Here is a 14591-nt window from a genome sequence, read left to right as displayed (position 1 = left end):
GTGTGTAAGAGAGAGAGGAAAGAGAGCGAGAGCTGCCTGTGCTGTAGATTTCTTTTTATCAAGTACTCCCACTCTCATCTGTATTCTCCTGCAGCCTCCTCTCTCTCTCTCTCTCTCTCTCTCCCTCTGGTGCTGCGTTCCTCCCTCGTCCCCTCACTTTCTCTCTCTCCCTCCCTCTCTCTCTCTCACCTCTGTCTACCTCGTGTCTCTATCTTCCTCTCAGGGTTTGAGGTGCTCTCTCTCTCTCTCTCTCTCTCTCCCTCTCTCTCTCCCTCTCTCCGACTCCAGCTCCACAGCAGCTCGAGCTTCTTTGTCTGCAGAAGCCGAGTTCCCTCCCACTCATCGGCAGCGCGGTGAATGTACGTATGCGGTCTACATAAACACTGTGTGTGTGCTATGCTGTATCTGCATCCATGCAGGGGGAGTACAGAAGGTTTGGCACAAACACGATTCTTCCCAGTGGTAACCATGGTTAACAGAGGCTGTGCATTCACACATGAAAGAGAGAGAGAGCGGGGGTCATGAGGGGAGGATGGGGGAGTCAGTATAGGGAGAGGGGGACGAGCATGTTTAATAGAGACGAGCAGTGGACGCAGGTGAACACAGAGGACGTACTGCACACAGGAAAGTCAAACATTAGAATTAAAGCTGAAACACATCCTGATGGTGAAGCTCATCCTGTGTTAATCGTCACCTCAAGTCTTAATTTCACTTTCTTATTCTCTGTGGCAACAGAAATGAATCTGTGGCTCAAAAGCACTGCAGAGGAAAAGTGTTCATGGAGAATCTTTTCCTCCTTTTTTTTTTATTCTGACACACCTGCTCTGAGGGAAAGCAGCTGTGTTTCGCTGCTGCTGCTGCTGCTGCTGCTGCTGCTGCTGCTGCTGCTGCTGCTGCTGCTGCTGCTGCTGCTGCATCTTTAGAACTAAGCACACAAAAGTTGATGCTTGAAGGTGCTGAAGGAGGACAGTCATTCATTCTGCTGATTGTTGTGTGTCTTTATCAGAACACAAAAGAACATTTACTCGGTGACGACTTTAACCCTAAAAAGAATCTTTTCTTTTCAGATGGCTGATGAGCGCAGTGATGATGAGTGGTTCCGTGTCTTCATCATTGTCTGATCTTAATCTTTTGAGAACCCTGGCTCCACTGTTGACTCGCTTGTGTTCCGTGCTCCGTCAGACTTTGATGTGCTCTGATCTCAAGAATCACTTAGAGTTGGTGACAGCGATGTTATCATTTATTCACACACACACACACACACACACACACACCTGAGATGTCCTCCTTGATGTCCAATCCATGACCAATTCCTGCACCGATGGAGCTCATAATCTTGTCAATCTGAACAAACGGGAAACAGAGAGAGAGAAAACCACAGTTAGAGATTGTAGTAAGGCTAACCCCTGATACATAACATGATCATTACACCAGCCAGCACTCTGAATGTCTGAATGTCAATCATTTCCCTGGTCAAATGAAAAAGCACGAGACCAAATTGAGGGGTTAGACAGAGCAGAGATGAAGGAAGAGGAGAGGAACCCGGACCCAGGACCTGCTGCTAACCACTGATCATCATGATCAGTACAGTTACAGTACTTTAGGTAACAGTTTACTTTAGAGCGCCTTCATTTATTCATTATTCATTTATTCATTCAAATACTTTGCCCTGGAGGACGGACGACGATACTGTGTATCTAATTAGCATGATTGTAACAAATGCAATGACCTTAGAAGAAGAGGGGTGAGGGTGTACATGTTACATCATCATCATAACAATAACAATAACAATAATAATAATAATATCAAAAGAGCTGTTTTTTTAATATTCCTACTGGATTTCAGAAGTTGCCGTGGTCACAAATTCACTTTGATGACTCATCTTGTCCATCAACTGTGTGTGTGTGTGTGTGTGTGTGATGTCACATTGACATTTGCTCCTCCTCCTCCTCCTCCTCCTGCTCCTGCTCCTCCTCATCATCACAAACGCCACTGTGCTGGTGAGAAATGGTCCACAGCTGAGGAGAGTGGGCTGATGCTGTCATGCTGTGTCACAGCGCCCCCTGTGGCTAAGCTCATTTTGACTGGAAACACCTGTAGCCATGTTATCATGACAACTATAGATGTGTTTGATGACTGGAGACGAGTGCATTTATTATGGGATGGCACCGTGTGTGATCTCACTGCTGCTGTCACCACGTGGTTTTGACATTGCTCACAGCCGTGTGAAGAACCTTCAGCTGTTTTTGAATATGCACAGCGGTTTTTAATCATTGATCACAATACTTTATTATTCCTATGATCAGTAGAGATCATAGAAAGTGACTGATCCTAAACATCGGCTTAAAAGTAGAAAAATGGTGTTTTACCTCTTCCCACTCAGCAGTGAAGGAGGGTGTTCTCTCCAGTCGTCCGCCTGGACTGGAACCCTCACCTGGGTTTGGACTTCCAGGCCCCGGACCCCGAGATCCAGACCCCCAACTGTGCTCCTCCTGCACAAGAAAGACAGCATCAAAGGCAAACTGTGACATTAGAATGGTTTTAATTACGAGGACAACTAAGCACTGAAAACTCTAAACTTGGAGCTCTTTCATGGCTCATCAACATTTCAGGGATTCTGAAGTTCAAACAGACTTGTGAGTTATTTACTCTCACAGCAGGGAGCGCTCTGGCCCAGATCAGGGATCTGTTTTTCTGCAGACCATCTCTGATCTTTTCTGATGAGCTTTTATGAAAAGTGATGAGAAACGTTATTATAATGTCATTTGAAACGATGCAGCTCACCTGAATGGGAGACACTGCTACCAGGTTGGAATCAGACTTAGAAAGAGACTTGGACAACTGCAAGTCCAACACACTCCGGGGCATAGACCTCATCCTCCCCAGCGTGCACGCTCGCTCTTCGTCGCCAGACTCGCCGAGCGCCTGCTTTCCCTGTCGCTCTGACACTTCCTTCTTCTTATCAGAGCAGTAAGACGGCGGTCGGTCCAATGTCCACCAACCACGAGACGAATCCACCCGCTCAGAGTTCTTGGGACGAGCCTGTTCCTGGTTGACCCTGGTGTGGAAGATAGTTCGGTACACCACCTGAGGCTTTTGGGGGTCGTTGGTGCTCCTCTCTGACTTTCTGGAGAAGACCTGAGTGGGTCCTCCTCCGATCACGATGCTGAACTCTGGGGTTTGCACCAAGCTGCTCTGCACTTCTGTGGAGGGGTATTTCCGAGGTTTGGGGCTGTAAAGATGGTACGGCGTGTCAGGAGTCTCACAGGCAGGGGAAGATCCATGAAGAAGGCCTGCAAACTCCTCTGGGATGTGGCTCTTCCTTCGCTCCTCCAGCTGAGTGTTTGATGTGGAGGAAGAGCAGGGAGGAGGAGGAGGAGGGTCCCGCTGGTACGGCCCGTCGTCTGTGAGTTATTAGGATTAAATGGTTCAGATTATCATGGAAATATCATTTATGATTCTACTTTAGTCACCGAAGAATTGACAGGAGAATAAGAAGAGAAATGTCTATTAGTTCTTTCAGTGAAAACTAATTCTGCAGGAAAACGGGGAGATCTGTGTGTGTGTGTGTGTGTGTGTGAGAGAGAGAGAGTATACTCATGTTTGTTATCTGGTTTAAACTTTGACCTTGTCAGGATCATGGAGACCAAAACTTGATCCTCATGAGGCAGAATCTCACTTCTGAAACTGGTACTGGTTAAGATCGGTGTTTTTTGTTGAAAATCCTCTTTACATATTGTAACCAGTGAATTAAAGCATTGTCTGTAAAATCACCGTCCAATCATATCGAACGTCCAAATGAATCATTGCACTGATCACACATGAGCTCAGACATCATCACAGCTCACGCTAGCTCTCGACAGAAAACAACACGAGTCACAAACGGCCAAGAAACTGATGCAGAGCGACATCGGTGCAGCGTTTGAAAGAACTGCAGCATGAGCACATGGTGGCGCTGTTTCTGCTCTCATGTCTTCATCATCATGTTGTCAACTTGGATTATTGATTGTCCTTCATCAGAGACGCGTCCTCAAAAAACAGATTTAGGTTGGAACTGTGCTGCACACACACACACACACTGACAGAGAGAGACAGACAGAGAGCGAGAGAGACAGACCCCCTGTTTGTCTCTGTTTCTCGTCACTTTGTGTCGTATCATCGCGAACACGACCATGTAAACAGTTTCTCTCAGGACAGGCTCGGTCCACACACACACACACACACACACACACACACACACAGGGATACACTGGGTGTTAAAGGGTTAATTGTGTTGATTCATATGATTCATTTAATGTCTTCTCACATTAACCCGTTGTGAAACAAGGGTTAGACCTGGAATCATAGTCGCAGCAGCCGAGGCTCAGACTTCTGTAATCTCAGGGATGATTGACAGCTCACATATTACTCTGTCGTTTTTTAATAACAGTCAGCGGCGCCACGAGAGACCAAAGCAATCAACACGCCGCTATCACATGTTTTGATCATCTCCCAGCCACGCGCGCGCACACATACACACATACGCACACATGCTCACTCACTCACTCACTCACTCACTCACTCACTCACTCACTCACTCACTCACTCACTCACCACTCACTCACCACCACCACCACCTACTCACTCACTCACTCACTCACTCGTTTTCTGGCTCTTCATCGACATATTAACGTTATTTTATCTTTAAAAACAGAAATCATAAATCCACATACGTTGGGTGGAGAAAACAAAAAACTGCTTCATTATCAATAGTGTATGAAAATAGAGAATGATTATGAATCAGTGAGTTCATTGATAAATAAATGTATACAGTGTCAAGGATGTGTGAGTTCATATGGTTTAGAAATAAGTGAAACTAAGCTAGTTGTGTTTTTTTAGCTCAAGATATCACAAGATGTATGTTCAGTGTGTGCCTACGTGTGTGTGTGTGTGTGTGTGTGTGTGTGTGCGCGTGTGTGTGTGTGCGTTGTGACCTGTGAACTGGTTTCACACACACACACACACGTGCAAACACATCCACCCACAGTGAGAGTGAATGAAAGCGAGAGTGTGGACTCCGAGGATTGTTAATGTCGTGATCGTTTGTATAAATCTCACCCTGCAGATATTGAATTCACTCTTTCATTCCTGATTCAAGTGTATTGCCACGGCAACTGGCTCACCTCTCTCAGAAACCCATTCCTCAATTCTCATGAAGTTGACAGACGTGTGTGTGTGTGTGCGAATCTCAGGATTGGATCGACTGCATCAGTCCACACATGTGTAGATAAAAAGTATGAAGCATGAAATGTAATAAAAGGGATTTTTTTATCTGCAAAGTCAAATATATTTATGAATACGACACATCACAGCTTTCACAGACGCAACAATGAAGCAACAATGAAGCAACAATGAAGCCGCACGAACAGAGAAAGTGAAAAGCAGACGCCGGCTGTGGCTCAATCTTTTGCTTGAGTAGAATATTTCAGAAACTCTTTACAGAAACCATAAATGTGTTCCCTGAGACTGAAGTTTGTAGTTTGGCTTCCATCTCTCGCCACATGGACAGAAAAATCTGCCCTTTATACTAAAGACTGTGTTCAAGCTTCACTGCTGATGACTGAGCTCGGACTTGTCTGAGCCTCTTTTGTGACTCGGACACAAAACCAAAGACTACACTCATACACACACTTCCTTTCATCCATGTTCTCACGTCCATGTGAAGATACTTGGACCTGGACACAAAAGGATAAATGTGAACTGTTCTCTGACAGCCATCAGAAAATCTCTTTTAATCTGTTTTCTAACAGTTTCAGGAGAGTTCACTGGAGAGTTCACTGAATGTCTGGAAGCAGCTTAATAAACACACGGTCATGAGTTCAATGATGGATCCTCTCTGAGAGTCACTGAAGATGTGGTGAGAGGAAGAAAACCATGGGAAGAATTCAGGTTATTATTATCATTATCATTATTATTATCATTATTATTATTATTATTATCACTATCATCATCATCATTATTATTATCATTATTATTATTATTATTATCGTTGAAGCATATTCAGACTAGTAAGTAATGTTAGGGGAATGATCTGTGGACTATTTCCATGACAACCACAGGACAACCACAGGACAACCACAGGCAAACTTTCAGCTACTCTGACCTGCACTGGGAAACACATCCATATCAATGTCACTGGCTGTAGATTAGTGCAGAACGAGACACGACAAAGGGCCTGGAGTTTAATATCTCCTCAAACTCCTTTTATTTATAGCAGCAAACTCGACCTACTTGCTGTGTGTGTGTGTGTGTGTGTGTGTGTGTGTGTGTGTGTGTGTGTGAGAGAAGCAGAGACTGCACTAACATGTGTTTCCTAAAACAGCTACAGGAACTTCCCGGGTTGAAGGATTTTGAGGAAAAGAACTAAAAGTGATATTTCTGTAGTTTCAGGTCTATTTTAATCCAATTATGCAAATGATCTTACTCACCGTGGACAGGTGGACACAGAGCTGTGTGACGATCAATCACTATTGTTTCCTACGTTATCATTATTATTACTATTATTATTATTATTATATAACATATATGCTAAACTGTAGCCTTTAGCAATTTGCCAGCTGTGGTGATTCAAACTGGGATTTAAATTTCTTTCAGCCCTATTTTTTAATTTGCACTGATGGACGGACGGACAGACAGACAGACAGACAGACAGACAGCATGATGTCTGCAGGACCTAAACTGGCTTTTGGATTCAGTGTTTTTAAACAGTGGGTCAGTGAGTTGGTGCTTGTGCGTCACATTAAGTGACTTCACAGGAGTTAGAGCTGAAAACAACCTGCTGATGCTGATGCTGATGTTCACTGTGAGCGTCACACCAAACATGCTGATGTGCTTCTGTGGTGTTCAGGGGATATTTCAGTATATTTCATTATAATATCATCTTTCATACACACTTTAAATATGACTGTGCTCGGTATTTGTGTGTATTTGTGTGAGTCACAGTCAGAGTCAGAGTCACAGTGTCAGTCACAGTCAGAGTCACAGTGTCAGTCAGAGTCAGAGTGACAGTCACAGTAAGAGTCACAGTCAGAGTCACAGTCACAGTCACAGTCACAGTCACAGTCACAGTCAGAGTCACAGTGTCAGTCAGAGTCACAGTGTCAGTCAGAGTCACAGTGTCAGTCACAGTCAGTCACAGAGTCAGTCACACAGTGACAGTCACAGTCAGAGTCACAGTCAGTCACAGTGTCACAGTCACAGTCAGAGTCACAGTCACAGTGTCAGTCACAGTGTCAGTCAGTCACAATCAGTGTCAGTCAGTCACAGTGACAGTCACAGTCACAGTCCAGTCACAGTCAGAGTCACAGTGTCAGTCACAGTCAGAGTCACAGTGTCAGTCAGAGTCAGAGTGACAGTCACAGTAAGAGTCACAGTCAGAGTCACAGTGTCAGTCAGAGTCACAGTGACAGTCACAGTCACAGAGTCACAGTCAGAGAGTCACAGTCACAGGTCACAGTGACAGTCAGTCACAGTCACAGTCAGAGTCAGTCACAGTCAGAGTCAGAGTCACAGTCACAGTCACAGTCACAGTCAGAGTCACAGAGTCACAGTCAGTCACAGTGTCAGTCACAGTCAGTCAGAGTCACACAGTGTCAGTCACAGTCAGTCACAGTCAGTCACAGTCAGAGTCACAGTGTCAGTCAGTCACAGTCACAGTGACAGTCACAGTCACAGTCACAGTCAGTCACAGTCAGAGTCACAGTCAGTCACAGTCACAGTCACAGTCACAGTCACAGTCACAGTCAGAGTCAGTCAGAGTCAGTCAGTCAGAGTCAGAGTCAGTCACAGTCAGAGTCAGAGTCAGTCAGAGTCACAGTCAGAGTCACAGTCAGTCAGTCACAGTCAGAGTCAGAGTCAGTCAGAGTCAGTCAGAGTCAGTCACAGTCACAGTCAGTCACAGTCAGTCACAGTCAGAGTCACAGTGTCAGTCAGTCACAGTGACAGTCACAGTCACAGTCAGAGTCACAGTCACAGTCAGAGTCACAGTCAGAGTCACAGTCAGAGTCACAGTCACCAGAGTCAGTCACAGTCAGTCAGAGTCAGAGTCAGTCACAGTCAGAGTCACAGTGTCAGTCAGAGTCACAGTGTCAGTCACAGTCAGAGTCACAGTCAGAGTCACAGTGTCAGTCAGAGTCACAGTGACAGTCACAGTCAGTCACAGTCACACAGTCAGAGTCACAGTCAGTCAGAGTCACAGTGACAGTCACAGTCACACAGTGACAGTCACAGTCAGAGTCACAGTGTCAGTCAGTCAGTCACAGTCAGTCAGAGTGACAGTCACAGTCACACAGTCACAGTCACAGTCAGTCAGTCACAGTGACAGTCACAGTCAGAGTCACAGTCAGAGTCAGAGCAGTCACAGTCAGAGTCACAGTCAGTCACAGTCAGAGTCACAGTCACAGTCACAGTCACAGTCAGTCAGTCAGTCACATCAGTCACAGTCAGTCAGTCAGAGTCACAGCAGTCACAGTCACAGTCACAGTCAGAGAGTCACAGTGACAGTCACAGTCAGAGTCACAGTGTCAGTCAGAGTCAGAGTCACAGTGTCAGTCAGTCAGTCACAGTCAGAGTCAGAGTCACAGTCAGAGTCACAGTCAGAGTCAGAGTCACAGTCAGTCAGAGTCAGTCAGTCAGAGTCAGAGTCAGTCAGTCACAGTCAGAGTCAGAGTCACAGCCAGAGTCAGTCAGAGTCACATCAGAGTCACAGTCAGAGTCACAGTCAGGACAGTCAGAGTCACAGTCAGAGTCACAGTCAGAGTCACAGTCAGAGTCACAGTCAGAGTCACAGGAGGAAGCTGCGTCATAAATGGACGACGACTGCGAAAACTGTTGCACTCATTTTGTCATGACTCCGCACTTAGCACCTGCTGCAAAAGCACAGAGACATTCTTCTCTCAAGCTATGTCTAACATTACGTAAACCGTCGTTCTGCAGCAGCAGCAGCAGCAGCAGCAGCTTCAGCAGCAGTAACAGCAGCAGCAGCAGCAGCAGCAGCAGCAGCAGCAGTGATGGATCAGGTTATAAATAGGCCATGTATTTTATCCGTGTGCCCACGCAGGTGCAGATTCCTGCAAACTTCAGTGCAGAGCTGCAGATTTACTGTGTAAAGTTTGATGTTAAAGAGCAGTCGAGGTATTTTAGGAAGAGAGTAAGAGGAAAATGAAAATGATGGGGAAATCGACAGATGTGAGGAAACAGGAGGAAGGAAAGAGCATTTATGTACAGGGGAGAAGAATGTGTTCCCATCACTATCTTGTCCTCATTTCTCACTTCAACCCCCAGAAATCTCACATTTCATTCTTTCCATTTTCTTCAGACTCTCCCTGTAACATTAGAGTGTCGTCCTCTCTCTCTCTCTCTCTCTCTGTGTGTGTGTGTGTGTGTGTGTGTGTGTGTGTGTGTGTAAGCCACTTGTTACCGTGGCAACCGCACAATGGGCAAAGGTAATATGGAATAGGAGAGATGAGCAGAGTGGCAGAGAAAAGAGAGCGGAGGCTAAATGGGAATATAAATGGTGACTCTTACAATCACTTGACGCACGAGCTTCTAGAACACGTGTCTGTTGATTGTGGCAGATAAGACATTAATGTGTGTGCATTATAATTCAAATGGAATTTTTCCTTTTAACAGACATTTTCTTCAACTAAGTAAAGTTTGGGGGAACTTCTAATTTTGCGAATTATTCAAATGTATCTTTATAAATGGAGTTGGTGCTTTGATCGATAATTATTGCAATTAAAGTCAGATGATTCAATTGTTATTGTTATTGTAATATAGCTCATTATACATGCTTGCTTATGCATCGGTGTACAATTGTGTAACATCTGAATAGGTTGTGTAGTTTTTTTGTGTTGAAAAATAAGAGGTGGGACAAGTGCATGACGTCCTTTTAACACATGAGTAATAATGTGTGATTAACCTTAGAAGAGCAGGGACGATTATTTGTTACCTTGACAAAGACACACACAAAGACACACAAAGACACACAAAGACACACAAAGACACCACGACTTATGCTGACGAAGCTAAAGGTCACATCTTCATATTCAACTCCATCTCCCCTGTTCTTATAAAAACTAAACGTCAAAGAGTGTTAGTTATTTATGTAAGAGTGTGTGTGTGTGTGTGTGTGTGTGTGTGTGTGTGTGTGTGTGTGTGTGTGTGTGTGTGAGGGGGACAGTTGGACTGAAACCCAGGTGAGAGAAGGAAGTATTTTCACGAGCACGTCAGCAGCTCGCGATCACCAAGGCCGCCACTTTGCCATGACAACTAGGAAATGTTATTACTATGGTAACACAAGACGTGAGTTACTAGGAAATGACAAAGGAAATAAAAGCTGAGCCGTCATCCTCCTGCTGCTTCACCTTTATATCACTGTTAAAATTAAAATTTTTTTTAAATTTTGTAGGCTTGTTATGCAACAATGACAACAGAACAAATTCCTTGTATGTGCAAATCATACTTGGCAATAAAGCTCTTCTGATTCTGATTCTGATTCTGTTCATGTAATAGCAATCATGATTTGCATTATTTAGTATTTACATCCCTTTTTTATGAAAATAAATAAAAGTATTAAAATGTGGGTTCTGTGTATAGATTTAATACTTAATCTAGATTGTGATGATCCTCCTCCACAGGAAGTTCAAAGCAGAGGGAGCACTACTGTATATCAGGGATTCTATCAGGGTTTCACGAGTCGTACCTGTGAGCTGACAGTCGTCGTTGGAGCCTGCAGAGTCCTGGTTGGGGCTGAGTGGAGGACTGGCGGGGGGGCTGGTGCTGAAGCTGGCGTAGCCAAGGGAGGAGCTCACCTCGCTGGGCTCGCAGCTGTGGTTCACTGGCCTTTGGACGTCCAGGGACGAGGACAGAGACGTGCGCTGTTTGGGCTGAAAGACAGACGGACTTAGTGAAGATTATCACACGTTCATGTGACTTTGAGTCAGTAAAACGTGTAAAAAACACTTGGTTTGGATTATTTTCTTTTTTTTTTTAAAGTGTATATTATACACAGCATGTTATGACCAGTCATTTGTTCAACGTTAAAAACACGGCACAGCCACGGGGAGTGTTTGTAAGTCAGTGCTGTCACATGTCAAAATGTCATTTTAAAAAACAAAAAAACATCATGGTTTGATGGTGACGACGGAAAAAAAAAGGACAGAAAGATGGGGGAGAGAGGGAGAGAGAGAGAGAGAGAGAGAGAGACTCATAATGACAGCTTGCAGACGAGAGAGGGAGTGATGAAGACGAGGAAGAGGACAACTCACAGTGGAGACTGGCACCTGGTAAACACATCTCACATAATGAGCCATTTACAATCTCAACAAACCTCACAGCTCAGTGTGTGTGTGTGTGTGTGTGTGCAGTGTGTGTGTGTGTGTGTGTGTGTGTGTGCGTGTACACAAACATCACATGACATGTAACGTATGCAGTGGAAAAAACAGAATCACCTTCATGTGACCTTTAACCACGAGTGACACAAGTCAACAAAAGAAAAACAATTATTTAATCATTATTATTACTATTATTCAGATGAAAAGTCACATGAGAGGAGGAAAGTTAAGGTTTTTTCACTAAAGATAGAAGAGGAGAGAAGGAAACTAGACAAAAGATGATGCACAGGTAACATGTTGTAACATCGTAACCACATCTAACCTTCAGCCTTTCTTATTTTGGATTTGTTGATTGTTTGCGTTGAACACACAAATCTAATTTGACTGCTCTAGTGTTTACTCATCAACCACAATGATGCAGCTGCTGTTTCATCACACTGATGCTTTTCAAAGTGTGTGCGTGTGCGTGTGCGTGTGCGTGTACGGGTGTTTATTGGCAACTTCAAATTCCCCGTGAAAGAATGTCTTAATAACCACACATTTATCGCCACTTTGTATCTCTGCTTCTTTCTAACAACCAGTGCTTTTCACTCATCATTTGTCTAGCGTGAAGGACATCATTGATTGTTTGTTTGAAATATCATATCAGATAACATTAATATCGAAGTCGTCATTGACATGACAATATCATTGACACGACATATCAATAATATCACAGTCGGATAATAAGATACATTAATATCACACACACACACACACAATACGCACACACACACAATGTTTATTCGCTGAGGCTTAGCGCTCACAATGCAAATGGGCTGCTAGGCTAATGAACATGCCATGGCTAGCTGGATTGGAAGGCTATTAATGCAGGGGGTTGAGGCTGAGACACACACATACATACATATTACACACACACACACTACTAACAAACTGCAGCAGAAAGCGTTCTCTCCGCCTGCACCAGCGTCCCCACAAACACGCTGGGGAAACACGCTGTTTAACACCTAACTAATGTGTTTCTAGGTGTTATTAATATTAATAATACTGATATAATAAATAATAATAATAATAATAACAATAATAATGATAATAATAAAAACTCAATTAGCCACGAAGAAGTCCTTCCTCACATAAGACGTGTTTTTTGTGAGCTGATAGATTAAATGAATGGTGGCGTGAGAAAGCAGCTGCAGATTGAAACACACACACACACACACACACACACAAGCATGATGAAGAGCATGTGGTCCACTTTCTTCCTCTGATCATTTCATTATTCAAACCTGGTTCCTTATATAAAGACAAAAGGCTCAGTTCTGAGGTGAGTGGAAAATAAAACTGTAGCCATTTAAAAAAAAACATCCAACAAACCGCCGCATAATTCTGAACATTTGCTGAACGCAGGACATTAATATTTCACTACTGACAACAGGACGTCTGTGGAGCGTGTCCGTGTGTGTGTGTGTGTGTGTGTGTTCAGGTGTGTGTGTGTGTGTGTGTCCGTGTGTGTGTGTGTGTGTCCTGCGGTGTGTGTGTGTGTGTGTGTGTGTGTGTGTGTGTGTGTGTGTGTGTGTGTGTGTGTGTGTGTGTGTCCGTGGTGTGTGTGTGTGTGTAACTGCAGGTGTGTGTGTGTGTGTGTGGTGTGTGTGTGTGTGTGTGTGTGTGTGTGTGTGTGTGTGTGTGTGTGTGGTGGGGTTCCAGGTGTGTGTGTGTGTGTGTGTGTGTGTGTGTGTGTGTGTGTGTGTGTGTGTGTGTGTGTGTGTGTGTGTGTGTGTGTGTGTGTGTGTGTGTGTCCTGTGTGGCCGTGGTGTGTGTGTGTGTGTGTGGCCGTAGTGTGTCCTGCGGTGGTGGTGTCTGTGTGTGTGTGTGTCCTGTGTGTGTGTGTGTCCGCAGGTGTCCGGGTGTGTGTGTGTGTGTGTGTGTGTCCGCAGGTGTGGCCGCGGTGTGTGTGTGTGGCCGTAGGTGTCCGTGTGTCTGTGTGTGTGTGTGTGTGTGGCCGTAGTGTCCGTGGTGTGTCCGCAGTGTGTCCGTGTGTGTCCGTGTGTGTGTCCGTGTGTTCAGCCTTCAGTGTATCCTAATGACATAGCCAGCGGGAGCACTAAAAGGAAATGAAGTTCTAGAGAATTAATTAGGTTGTATAAAATTGAACTGTGGTGCTCCTTGATTATGTTGGGATCACGTGATCACGTGATCACGTGATCCCTCTGCACACGTTAGTTAACATGTCACAGATGGACACGTGCAGGAGGAGAGGAGGCCAGCTTAGAAACACACGGACCCATCATTTTAGTATCAATGCTTAAACAGTGAAAGGACAGGAGTGAACAAATGAAAGAACAGGAGGTGAACGCATGAATCTGTCTGTTCCAGTGAGTGACACATGATAAAAGTGAAGCTGTGGGCCGTACAATATCTGACTTTGGACACGCCCATAAACACAAAGACACTGTGCTTCAATAAAACCTTTGACATCAAAGGTTTGTTTTTAAATGCAAATGTGAAATCTATGTACAGCCTGAAAGCACAATCATGTTATGTGAAGTTGTTCTCAGAACCAGAGTGAATTTCTTAACCTAAAGTGTTGACACAGACTAACTCAACCACAATAAAGTCATTCTCTGCTCTGACTTTTTATCTTTAATATTTGAATTGTCACTTCTGTAAAAATGAATTCATAATCAAAATAAAACATCATTATCCAAGTCCACTGTCTCATGAATTATTACTGAGTCTCACGTCATCGTCTGCAGACTGAGAAAATGTCATCAGGTTTCACTGTGGCTGCAGTTCAATTTCTCAATGTTCAATATTCATGATCACTGGCCGCTGCTGAGAAATCTGTTATATAACATATACAAAAGTAGATATATATATATATATATATACTGTATATTATAGTACAAGTACAAGTATAAGACAGACAGAGGCCACAGTGTGATTAGTGCATATTTCTATAACACACTGAGCTGCTGTTGCCTGGGAGATTGTGTCAGTGAAATAATTCTAATGCAGCACTTTTATCAGATTCCACACAAATATGCATGAGTCACTCGTTCATTGTCCTTTCAGCTGCTGCAGATGATGAAGCAGCAGCTCAGCCTCACTCTGCATCAGGGTCTGAGCTTCAGGGTCTGAGCTTCAGGGTCTGAACTTCAGGGTCTGAGCTTCAGGGTCCGAGCTTCAGGGTCCGAGCTTCAGGGTCTGAGCTTCAGGGTC

At 44.3% G+C, this 14591-nt stretch overlaps 1 protein-coding gene across 1 annotated transcript in view; it reads right to left on the bottom strand.

Annotated features, from left to right (window-relative positions):
* Positions 1 to 10946, bottom strand: part of LOC122762807 (ankyrin repeat and sterile alpha motif domain-containing protein 1B-like) — a gene marked incomplete at its 5' end in the record, with an annotated part of 46114 nt that extends 35168 nt beyond the window's left edge. Inside the window, 4 exons of the mRNA XM_044017974.1 lie at positions 1275 to 1344; positions 2370 to 2492; positions 2785 to 3404; positions 10742 to 10946. Coding sequence (XP_043873909.1) covers positions 1275 to 1344; positions 2370 to 2492; positions 2785 to 3404; positions 10742 to 10946 — 1018 coding nt within the window. The remainder of the gene's footprint in view (positions 1 to 1274; positions 1345 to 2369; positions 2493 to 2784; positions 3405 to 10741) is intronic.
* Positions 10947 to 14591: the final 3645 nt, after the last annotated feature.

This window comes from Solea senegalensis, unplaced genomic scaffold (assembly GCF_019176455.1).
Source record: "Solea senegalensis isolate Sse05_10M unplaced genomic scaffold, IFAPA_SoseM_1 scf7180000016098, whole genome shotgun sequence".
Classification (NCBI taxonomy): domain Eukaryota; kingdom Metazoa; phylum Chordata; class Actinopteri; order Pleuronectiformes; family Soleidae; genus Solea; species Solea senegalensis.
The sequence above is the reverse complement of the archived record's forward strand: the minus strand, read 5'-3'. Positions and strand labels throughout refer to the sequence as shown.